The 13,074-nt window shown below is 38.8% G+C and overlaps 1 protein-coding gene across 1 annotated transcript in view; it reads left to right on the plus strand.

The window, feature by feature from the left end:
- snu (ABC-type transporter snustorr) overlaps positions 1–13,074 on the plus strand; it is a 111,480-nt gene that overhangs the window by 22,731 nt on the left and 75,675 nt on the right. Inside the window, exon 2 of the mRNA XM_074107440.1 lies at positions 2,683–2,758. Coding sequence (XP_073963541.1) covers positions 2,683–2,758 — 76 coding nt within the window. The remainder of the gene's footprint in view (positions 1–2,682; positions 2,759–13,074) is intronic.

Here is a 13,074-nt window from a genome sequence, read left to right on the forward strand (position 1 = left end):
ATCTATCAATTTTTGAACAAATTTGAACGGTAAAAAAATCTAGAAAACGAAATATGAGTGGTAACAGTGGATGAACGATGACAGCGCGAATCACAAATTCCTATCAAAAGTCGCTAAAGTCGAACTTGACAGTGACAGACACGTCTATTGACTCTACGGTCTACGGGTATTCAATTCACATCAAATAATTCGTTTTTTTTTCTGTCAATATGTAGTCTCAATTTAAACATACTACGTCAACGATCTTTCCTAGCATCTTTATGAACATGTAAATCTTAACTTAAATTCAACACAGTTTAAGTCGATTTTTTTTTACATTGGATATGTAACCTTTTTGTTTGAGCTACATACAGTTAGCACTTAGCAGTCGTGTCGTGTCACACGTTAATGCAAATACAGGGTGACCTTAGCTTCAGGACAAATAATGAATTCCTGGATAAGAGTGATACTCAGCAATATCGTAAAACAGTTATTTGGTTAATTAGACAAGACAACAAAAAAAAATGTTTCTCACAAATTTAATTTTAACTTAAATTGATTGAACATATTTTTTGATGGAAAATATTTTTTGGAATTTAGTTATAAACTCGTACGCAATTTTCCAGGTTTTTTTATTTATTTTAGTCAGTCGGTAAGGTGGAATTTGATTTTTATGACAACAAAATCTTATTAATGTAATGACCACAAACCCATTGACGTAGATCTAAAATCAGACGAGGCCAGTTGCGCAAACTGCGCTCAAAGCCGAATCACGAGTGATGTGGTGTTTTATACACAGGGACACGTTAAGGTGTGTTTAGACCAGTCGTAGTCTATCTTTTTTTATATGAGCCACTAATGTGACGTAGAAATGGTGCAGCGAGCCGCAGCATTAATTTTCAACAAAACTACCCTCCTAAGCTATAACAAAAAAATATTTTTGAGTTATTAATACTAAGGGTCCGGGCTGAAAACCAGCGCTGGAAACTAAAGCCAGCATTTGCAGAGACCGGCACCCATTGTTAAGGTGTAGACCTATTTTATACCTAATTATAATATGCGTATTTTGTATCCACTTGTTTATACTTTGGCAATAAAGAGTTTTATTATTATTATTATTATTATTATTGTGTGGCTTAAAACATTCTGCATTAGTGGGTTATGAGAGCAGAAAATTAGTAGTTAAATAAATTAAAACAAATCCAAGTAAAATACCTATATCACACCGAATATTGATAAATTAATTACAAATCTAAACTAAATTTAATCACATTAGTATAGTCGACCAAGAAATTCTTCCGCTACTTTTAGGTTTAGTGTCAGTTGTATAGATCAAAACATCGAAGGCTATTTCCGCTTTGAAGTCAATGTGACAGTGAGCCTTATTATTTTTACTAGTCTGGTTGCCGGCGACTTCGTCCGCGTAGTATTCCATTTAAAGCTATCCCGCGGGAACTGTGAAATTTTCCGGGATAAAAACTATCCTTTGTCCTTTCCCGGGACTCAAACAATCTGTATACCGAATTTCATCTAAATCGATTTAGCGGTTAAGACGTCATTGAGTAACAAACATCCAAACATCTTCGCAAACTTTCACATTTATAATATTAGTAGGATTCTGTGCTAAAAAATGGTAAAGCAGTTACTTGATTAGCTGTACGCAAGTAAAGTACATAATACTTACCAGGGCGATATGGGCTAAAACTCGAAATCCCGCATTTTCCCAGAAATAACACCAAGCTAGATGGATTGTTCATCCCCGAAAACCACTTCGTGCCAAATGTCATGGACATCCACAATTGTTCTTACAAGTCTTAACTGAGCTTCAGTTTTAACTCAATGTGGTAATAGTAAAGCATTTATTATAAACTAGCCGTTACCCGCGACTCTGACCGCGTAGAATTCGTTTATCGCTATCCCGCGGGAACTATACAATTTTACGGGATAAAAACTATTCCATGTCCTTCTCAGGGACCTAAACAATCTGTATGTCGAATTTCATCTGAATCGGTTCAGTGGTTTAGACGTGATGAAGTAACAAACAAACAAACAAATAAACAAACAGACTTACAAACTTACGCATTTATATTATTATAGTGAGATGAGATTAGTGAGATAAAATATTTTTTCTAATTTATAAGTACCTATAAGTACTAATCTTTAGAAACTAAGCTACGACTATAACATAATACATACATATGTGTCCCAGTTACATGAAATAAATGATATTATTATTATTATTTACTTGGTCCACTATTCATAACAGTAAATCAAGCCTGTACTCTGGTTCTCTGTTCTAGTCTAAACACACCTTTACACGAGAGCAAGGCTTAACAAGGTCAAAAAACTTGAATTCAAATTTGACGGACAAAATAAACGAATTTTTGGTGTTATTTGACGCGTTTTGCATGTTCCTGTTTGCATTTGTTCCCAATTATTATTATAAGCTTACCTAACCTTACCTTAGTAATCTAAGGCCACCCCACTTATGTTTAATTACATAATATGGGTGTCCATGAGCGGCGGTGATTGCTTTCCATCAGGTAACCCGCCTGCTCGTTTTCCCTCTATACTTAATACAAAAAATTTAACGGCGAGGATCTTTGTTCGATTGCCCCACCTTTATTTTTTTATTCTCGTTTCAGTAGAAATATATGTATATTGTATGTATAATGTATAAAAAAATATATTCATTGTTTTCAGAGACAAAAATGGCGATGGCGACACCGACAGAGCTACCCGCTGAGCGGGTGAAACAGATGTTCAGTTGGACAACAGCGTGAGTTACTTTAACAAAATATAGATGGCGTGTCGGTATTATTTTGGTTGACACTTTTGGCACTAGTAACCTTAGCGGCAAGGCCGATAATGGTATCGCATGATTCGCACGTGACGACAGCCTTCGAAACCTTGCTTTTTATCATACCTACCTCTATAGAATTCTTAATGAATAATTAATCAATATCCAACAGTATTAAAAAAAACATAGTCACTTTTGGTTTAACCTATGGCTTCTCAAGCAAAGGCACGTGGGTTCAAAGCAGTGCGCGAAGTACCTAAATTTGGAGCAGGCAAGAAACTTAAATTTTGCGAGGCATCAGGCTCCGTGTGTACCGAGGGCCTACTCCGAAATTCGAAAATCGAAGTTCGTATCGTGCCATCCCTCTCACTCTCGTATTAAATAGTATAAGCGTCAGAGGGACGGTACGACACGAACTTCGATTTCCGAATTTCGTAGTAGCCCCACAGAGATGTGTGTGCGAGGAATGTGTGAACCAATAGAAACGCTTCATTTACCTCGCCTCGCTCTGCTCAGCTGTTTCCACTAGGGATGTGCTGTGCGAGGATGGGTAAATTAAACGTTTCTATTGTTTCATGAAAACACATTCCTCTCCTCTCATCACATCATCGCACACCATTGATGTTAACGAAGCCTTATGATAACACACCACACTTCAGATGATGGATTTTTAAATATGGCAAAAAACGAGAAATTTTCTAGGTGCGAGGCCCTTTTGACCGCGAGGCCATAGGCGGTGGCCCCGTCGCCTACGCCTGCGCTGCGTATGGTCACGCACCTCTGAGTTTTCGGAATTAGTCCACATATTTGCTTAATATCAGGCGTGATTGTAGTCAAACGTAAGCCGTGTAATAAAAACATAAAAACGTGACCGATGAATGAGCATCAACGGCATGGCAAAGAGCTATGAATTCAAAGCATTAATAAAACCAGGACCGAGTTAATCCCAAGGGCCAAAGTTACCCTTCAAGGCCAAAGTACACCGACCATACGGTACATAAAAAGCCCTCGCATTCTCAGAAAAGGTGCCCATCATTTGATCGGATACAGGTCGGAAATGATAAACGTGACAAGGAAAATTTACTTTCAGTTTAACCTTTACCACTTGAAATAGCCTTAAGGTCTGTAAGTAAGTTTACCATAAGCTGTCTTTCGCCGGTCCCGTTGAGGTCAGTTTGTCTATAGATCTGGTCCGTGGTTTTCCTTCACCGAAAACGAGACAGATGTATCGAAACCGCTTTTTCTGGGGCCGAATGTGACAAGGCCGACAAGAGATGCAAATTTCTGTATTAATGTCATGTTCTTATTGGTGATATTCATTATAATGCAATTAGATTGTTAATACTTAATTTAAAGTAGCTGTGCGTAACGACGGAAAAACCTTTCAAACTTTTCAACGAAAATATCATAGTGATATTGATATTACAATGCAATGCCAACAAGAACTTGTTGATTTACCCCCAAAAGTGCTGCCGCTACGATTTGCCAATGCATCTAGTGAAGCGATTGATTGCGCATTGTCACAATAGATGGCGCCGTACCCTGACTATGGCACATGAGTTTTAAAATAGTTGATTACAGTACAGCCCATACGTACAATTTTGGTGACATAGTTTTTAAAAGGTATTTTTTAAGGATATTATTTCCACCTTGACTTTGAAAAACCGAAACAGGATGTAGCAACAGTAAGGTTTAACGAGCCTTGCAAGGTAGATTTAAATCCTTTAAATTATGCATTTTTTGCTATGAAAATAAGTTTACATATGTGATACTTTCACAATTTCTTTGCACTTTACTGACACTGGAAGTACATAACATCCTTCGTGATGCAAGTGTTACGAGGCTCGGTGATGCAAGAGCCACTTTCGCGTGCGACGTCGGGGCCGGTGTGCAGGCCCGATAACCCAGATGCTGGATACTTGACACGCCGTTATCGACCTTATTTGCTTTGGCTTTAGTTGGTAGCTTTTATTTGTTTAGTTTGTTTGTATTTCGATTTGAATTGAACGTCAATATACGATCAGCTAAGATGGAAATAGCCTAGGTGATAGCATACCATTTGTTTCCTAAATAAGTAAAAATAAATAGAAATAGTTTGAAAAGTAATAACAAGCTTTAGTGCTAAATCTGCATCACTGCTGATTTATCAGATCCTGAATACCATTCTTGGTCAAAGTGTACCCTAAGACTATTGTCAGACATTTTGACACAGAACGTGACAAAACGAGTCGCAGACACTTTTTCCTTCGATTTATATCGCTTTTCAGTATAGACATGTAGCGCCATCTCATAGTGATGCTCGCAAACTTGTATCTATCGCGATCGCGCCATCTACCAGTGATCGTGACGCTAGCTATACTTTCAACAAAACAGTTACGGTACCGCAAACTAGATGGCGTTAGCAGTCTATATGTGACATTTTTATGACTTGTTATGTTAGAACATGTAGGAAGTTATTTTTCAAATTTAAATTGAAACTTGACGTTTAAGGCGCAAACAAGTTATTTCATGACTTTACGCAATACCTTACGACTATTTTATTTCAAGCAATTTTATATAAAGAGCAAGGAGGTAGTTACTCTTTTTATTTATTTTCTGACATGATTTTGTTAAATTCAACAATATCGTTTACCTTTATAAATACTCGAAGGGTGGCAAGTGGAACATTTTAATTAAGTATAGTCTCTTCCCTGTTCGTCTGTCTGTCACAGGGCTGTATCTCGTGACAGCAGAAAACACATAATTTGTATTTCCATAGCCGCTATGAAAACAAATAATAAAAACAAAATTTTAATAATACAATATAATAACTCTTTATTGAACATCAACATAGTAAACAGTACAGAAAACATAGGTATATTCATACAGATTTAATAATCAACCCACACAAAAGATAATTATTTTTCATTTTACTAACGAAGATTAAATGTCCGACATGCAAGTGTCCCAAAGTTTGTTAGTGGTATTTTGTTTCTTTTCTTTTGTACAATAAAGAGTTTACATACATACAATACAATTACTTTGCTCAGCCGCGACCTTAGGGCCTGGGCCCCCACCGGCGAGGCGAGACGAGACGCCGAGATCCGGGATCCCCGGTGGAAAATCACCATTCGCGTCTTTCGAGCGTCGTCGTCAGTAAGCGCCCACGCAGCGCCGACGTAACGTCAATAGGGGAGGGGCGCTGGCTAGAGCTACACCGGCATCTGACAGTCGCCACCTAACGTCGAGTAAACGAGACGCTGACGTCCGAAAGACGCCACTGGCGTAGCGGGCGGCGCCGCAACGTGAAAGTTACGTCGGCGCTGCGCGAGCGTTTACTAGACGACGACGCTCGAAAGACGCTAAGTGGGCCCAGGGCCTTACGATCAAGAAATGTGTGTTCATGCAGCTCCTCCACCTCCACACTACGCTGCCGCGTTTTTAACTCAACCAGAACTCATTTTCAGAGCAACAATCGTTCACCATGCTAATAATAATCCCGGAAAATTGCATGGTTCGTCCTGTGGGAGAGCGATAAACGAATGCTGGGCAGACGAAGTCGCAGGCGAAAGCTAGTCAAAAATAAAGCAATGTTTGCATGCCAATTTGGATAGACATTGTCATGTCATTACACATCAGCACTATTCATAACAAACCACTTGTACCACGCCAAGCTAATTAAATTATTTCATTTCATTCCTTTGATTATTCAGTATTCTAGTTGAATACTCAAAGTTTCATTAATTTCGCAGACAACCTAGGATATACGCGCGCCTCATTGATGTTTTAGGCCCTATACCACGAAGTGCAAAACTCGAACTTCGTATGTTGCCATCCTGCTGACGCTTATTTGCGAGTTTCGTAGTAGCCCCTCTGGTCTCTGGTGACCAGCAGAGCTACTACGAAACTCGAAGTTCGTATAGTACCGTCCCTCTCGCTCTCGTATTAAATACTGTCAGGGTAGAACAGTGAGACCCTAGGGGTTCAATTTGAGTAAAACGAATTTAGGTTTTAGACGTTTATTTAGCTCCTAAGGCTTTTCTGACAGGATAGAAAAAACAAACTCGAGGGTCGCGGATACGAAAGAGTTGTTGGAATGCGTTTTCTTTGGAGAGGCTTCCCTGGACTAGAGTCCGAAGCGCAGGTCGCCGGTGCTGGACAAAGGCTGGAGGAAGTAGGGCCTCCAGGGCCAGCAAGCAGCAGCAGTCCTTTCAATAGAGGAAGGAAAGGGGCTTCGGTTCCAGGCAGCCGTGCAGGTGTTGGTGAAAAACGGTGAGGGGTTCAATCCCAGACCGTACTGTGCCGCCCAAATTTGGGCAGAGTTTCACTGAATTTAAATTAAGAATATGGATAAATAGTTTTGGAAGGCGTATTTGTTGTTTTCTGATTTTTGCAGAATGTCAAAATCTGGCTGTGTACGTCTATTTAAGCAAAATTTTTGACACAATAACAATATCAGCTGTTAAGAAAACAACCACCGTCCAAATTCAACAATTTTAGCTAGCTTACCCTCTTATTGATAAAGATACCAGAGACAATATGGAATTTGAATCTATGGTAGTTTGTATAAAATTGAAAGGAGAAAATTTTCAATTTGTACATTAAAAAAAAACTGCGCAATCGCATTTAATTAAATATAGGAAATAAAATATTTTTAATAGAATGCGCTACTAACGCCATCTAGCGGAAAGAGCTAATAACGTCTGCACCGTGACAATACATAGTATAAGTGTCAGAGGGGCGGAACGACACGAACTTCGATTTATGATTTTCGTAGTATCTTCGTATCTTGCCCTCCCGCTGACGCTAATATTAAATACGAAAGTGAGAGGGACGGTACGATACGAACTTCGTGATTTTCAGATTCGGATTTACTAGTCCTTAATGTCTAAAGCAAAAAAAAAAAATCATTTTTAATTCCCGACGCGAAAAGTTTGACCCCTATGTGTGTCTGTCTGCGTGTCTGTCTGTAGCACCGTAGCTCTTAAACGAGCGGACCGATTTGAATGCGGTTTTTTAATTTGAAATCAGGTTTTCTGGCGATGGTTCTTAGACATGTTTCATTTAAATTGGTTTAACCGTTTTTGAGATATTGAACTTTGATCGCAGACAATCGTCGGTAACTCGACATACATATTAAAGTTCAATATATGGAGTAGAATAGAATATCCTAAAATGTGAGTGTATTAACATAAAGCACCGGTCCATAGAACCAGTCGGGCGACTGTTGACCTCAGTCGAAGGTTGGCTCAAAGTTTAGGACGAAAGTTGACGCTCGCACCGACAACGAAGCTGGGAGGTAACGAGTGGTTCACCCACGTTTTTCCTTTTTACACAAATCAAACAGCTCAATGTTTTAACTATCACGGTCATTACTAACTTTATGATTTAAATTCGGGTTTTGTTCCGCGTACCTTGATTTTAGAGAAGCTCGGGTTTCGACACAGTTGCATGCGCCATGATCACGACCAGACACACACGAGCGAGCAGGAGTGAAACTATAGTCAATCACTCCTGCTGGGTCGTACTAAGGCACCGACTTCAAGCTAGTAGAAAATTATTTTCAAGATTTTTGTTCGGTTCTATATTTGTTAAAAAAAATTTTTGGAGTCGGTTTTACTTTTTGAGTTATTTTTTATACATAATTGGCTGACATGTGTTCATAATGAGTTTTTTTTTTTCAAAAATTCTTTCAAATTTAAAATGGTGTCCCGCTGATTGCCTTTTCACTCATTAACGACACGAAATTCTAACAAGAATTACACGCAATTGCTCATTACTTTAATTATTCTAACATAATTACGATTACGTAAAAACTATGTTTCGGAGATTTTGCTGAGATTCAGTTTTCCGCTTTCTGCGTCTGATACGCGGTTAGCTCTCGCCCATTGCAATAAATGTTAGGTAACTGTTTCGAGTTTGCGAGCCTTTTTCCTTTTTTTCTGGCTTACCCCCTCCCTCTTGCCCTCTTGTTCTGAGAGGAGGCCTGTGCCCAGCAGTGGGACGTATATAGGCTGGGATGATGATGATGACTGGCTTACCTAATACTATACGGTGTTTGCTGCGATGGGATCCCTAAGACGCCTTCAGAATTTCCTTCCATTTGCTACCAAGGTTGCGCTTGCACAGACTTTACTTCACCCTATTTTTGATTATGCTGAGCTGACATTTGTTATCCCGATCTTTTAGAAGAGCACTTGAATAAACTTATTGAGCGAATTCAAAATCTGTGCATTCGGTTCATATTTGGCCTACGTAAGTATGATCATGTTTCTTATTTCCGATCACAGCTCAAGTGGCTCCCAATCCGCTTTCGCCGAAACTCTCATATTCTCCATCTTCTCTACGGCATTCTCTTTAACCCTGCAACTCCTTGCTACCTCAAAGAGCGATTTAGCTATGTTACTTCTGTTCGTTGCTCTCAGAACTTTCTCCTTACTGTCCCTTTTTCAAACTCTACAGTCTATGTTTATTCTTACTGTCCAGGCCACACGGTTGTGGACTCCCTACCGATAGACTTGAGGCGCGCAAAGTCCTTGCCTATCTTTTTAAGTCTATGCTTAGTGAGCACTATCTGTCATCTTGTATATGAATCTTTAACATAATAGCTTCAAGGTCTGTACATTATTGTATAGTATAAGTAGTTGCTAACATTTGTAACCCTCACCTTTGCCATAGAACTTAGTGAATCTGCCTATGAAGGTCGAAATTGCTTCCTATACTATCGCAACATTTTACTTTTGCATAGTTATAGCATATTTTCGAGGGCACGCTTTGGTGCTTCGAATATTCTTTCTAATAAACCACCTATAGTTGGGGAATCAAGAGAAGGACATATCAAAATATAAAATTATTTGCACAGTACGAGTCTCCTAATTATAAGTTGTTTTACTAATCATACAGGGGTAGGCAAAGGAAACGTCGCCATGTCAGTCGTTAATATCCCAACAAAATATAAGATGTTTCAGCTGTTTGTCTTCTTTTAGGTAGGAATAGGTACGTGTACAATGTCACAAAATAAATCCGATCCGGATTATTTTAAGCAAGCAACTATGGTAAAATAAGTAGGTAAGCATCTTTTACAATATAACGAAATACCTATTCTATTTATTTTATTCTCTTATTTTTCACTTGACCTTAGTTGCGCGTCAAAAGTTCCTGACGAACTACTTTTTTTTCAAGTTTAAAGCAGTCGGCGATGACGGTTATCACGCGTTCAGAAATGAGTGAATTAACATCAAATATTATCCACCAGTATTTTAACAGCAAAAACTTAACTTGTTCAATGATAATTATTTTAATAATATCAACTCGCTAGCGCAGAACAGATTGGCCTGGCGTAAAATAATTAGGAGAGCCGACCCCACCTAACGTGGGAAAAGGCAAAGAGAAAGAAGAAGATGGGTGTCTCTGACCAGGTTTCAATTTTAGATTTGATTCTACTCGCATAAGTAAGCTACTTTTGTTTTGTAACATTTTCAAACGACTCGAAGTTTAATCGTTAAATCAGTGTATCGGACATGGCGATGTTATCGCTGTCTCTTGGTAAGGGCGCTTTTAATTATTTCTGACATTAATTTGACATATTTTAGATAAAAAAATTGTATTGTATCGCATACATTGAAAAGTACATTTAATCTGTTAGTATGGAAAAATAAATTAACTGTGAAAGTAGCTTAGTTATGCGTGTAGAATTGAACCTTGGATTTAAAGCGCCATGGTCAGAGAGTCTCTGTTTTGTAAGGGAGACCTTTGTTCAGGTTTAAAGACTGTCCTAAGCAAGATATGGCCACGATCAAAATTGACCACCTTGACTGGGAAAAGCTAGCGGAAAAACACACTGAAATGAAACTTTAAAACGTTTACCTAAACATGGGTTGTACTACTGTAACATGTATGTACTATGCAATTTCATTAAATAAAATAAACAATATAAAATACTCTCTCTTTATATTAAATACTCGTGCTGCGTCATCGGTGTGTGTGAACGTACCGAGCGATGTTGTTAGTGTTGTGTGCTACCCTACATTTGACAGTTGTAATGAAAATGTTGATGAAAACGCGGGTAGTTGTGTGCCGGTGTCAGTTTCGTCGGGTAGTCGCGCGAGCAGAGCGGCGGCGCGCAGTGCGCGTGTTGCAGCAGCCGCTGAGTCGCGTTGCTCCGAAGACGAAGGGCTACGGATTAGCCCGAAACAGGTCGAGCTAAACTCGATTTAAGACGTGAGTTATCCGGGTCAATATATTTAATATAAATAAAATAAAATATAGTTGCGATGAGCCTCACTCAAGATACTTGTTGACAGAGACAGCAACGACACCAAGGTGGTTCTGTACCAACCTACGCTAACCTCCTTTGTCAGGCCTGTAGACGAACATGTCACTCTCGCATAGGTCTTCAGCCACCAAAGACGTTGTGCATAGGCAACACACCTCCATCCAACACGCCAAAACTCGTCTAAAACAGACGTGTAGGCCTGATTGATTGTACTTGAGTCTACAAAATTTCAATACAGTTCATATCACTCTTCCTTATAAACAACACTGTTATATTTTTATTTCGAAACTTCCACTATGGAAAGAAAGCGTAATGTCAATCATTAACGCAAGCACGCTGTTAACTTAACTGACACCTAACCAGCGGTTATCCGCCAGTTAGTTGCGCTAGCGGTTAATGTGATAGCAGCTGTAATTGGCTGGTCCTTTTACCCTGACGTTAACGTCTGTGGATTCAGATTTCTAACTTAACTTGCTTATAATTTACATTTGTTCTTTATAATAGGTATAACGACCTGTTGTTTGTAATTTTAGATAGTTTAGATAATATTAGGTAAATAAGTATAGAATAACAATAATAATTTATTGAATAATTTACAAGATAACAAAATACAATGTTTTACAAAAATCTGTGTTACAAGTTTGCCTACACTAGAGTTACTAGAGAATTCTGTGTCGCAGGATAGAAGTAGGTATGTACCATTCCATATAAGAAGTAAGCATATATGTATGTACCTACCTATATATGTATGTAATAACTCATTATTGTACAAAAAGAAACAAATACAATCCAGAAACGTTGAGATACATGTACAAAGCCTTATCTTATCTTTTTAAAAGCTCTCTACCAGTCTACCTCTCTCCGTCAGTCCGCCATCTCTGTCTATCGCCAACTTACATCGTTTCAATTAGTGATAAACTGTTTGTCATCTGTTTAAGCTATAAGACAATTTCCCAACTACCCTCCAAACCAAAATACAAGCGCTCATTTGCTGTATTGTACCGGTTATATTATGTATTACCACTATTCTACGTCGGCAAAGGCACTCGACAAACACATAAAACAAACGTAAGTACGATTGCAAACATTTACGTTCCATGGAAATGATACCTTCCGCAGTAAAAACAAACATTAAAACCCATAGGAAATCCGATGCATCAACTAAACGCCACTGACACAATGCTCTCACTCACGCACGAACTGTCATCAACAAACCTACAGTGTGACAAGATCTTTATGATAATGAACATGAGTGATGTTTGCATGAGGATGCTTTACTTTACATATATAGGTATATTATTATATTACTAAATTACTATTATTAGCATTTATCTCAAAGTACAAACTAAAAATCACTATACATATCATCATCATCATAGCCTACATACGTCCACTGCTGGGCACATCCTCTCAGAACAAGAGGGCTTGGGCCATAGTTCCCAAGTGCGGATTGAGAACTTCACACACACCATTAAATTGCTTCGCAGATTTGTGCAGGTTTCCTCACGATTTTTCCTTCACCGCAAAGCTCGTGGTAAATTTCAAATGTAATTCCGCACATGAATTTCGAAAAACTCAGAGGTGCGAGCCGGGGTTTGAACCCACGACCCTCTGCTTGAGAGGCGATAGGTCGAACCACTAGGCACGGCTTTTTAACTACAACTATACATATGAATAGCGGCATTCTGGGCGAGTTGTAAAATGTAAAGATTTCTAAAATATCCGCTTTAGTTCCGTTGCCACATTCATGAAGATCTTCGTCACACTATGCACGCTACATATGGCCGTAGCTTCAACAAAATTCTTCAAGAAAAAAATAATAATCTAGTTTCGAGGGCCTACTTCGAAGTTCGTATCGTACCGTCCTTCTCGCTCTCGTATTAAATAGTATAAGTGTTAGAGGGACCGCACGACACGAACTTCGAGTTTCGTAGTAGCCCTGCAGCATCGAGTAAATTGAGTCGATAGGGTACTGATTATAATGCTGGCTGGTAAGACATTTGGTCGCTGTTGCTGTCAGTTTCCGCGGGAAATATTCCCG

This window comes from Choristoneura fumiferana, chromosome 25 (genome assembly GCF_025370935.1).
Source record: "Choristoneura fumiferana chromosome 25, NRCan_CFum_1, whole genome shotgun sequence".
Taxonomy (NCBI): domain Eukaryota; kingdom Metazoa; phylum Arthropoda; class Insecta; order Lepidoptera; family Tortricidae; genus Choristoneura; species Choristoneura fumiferana.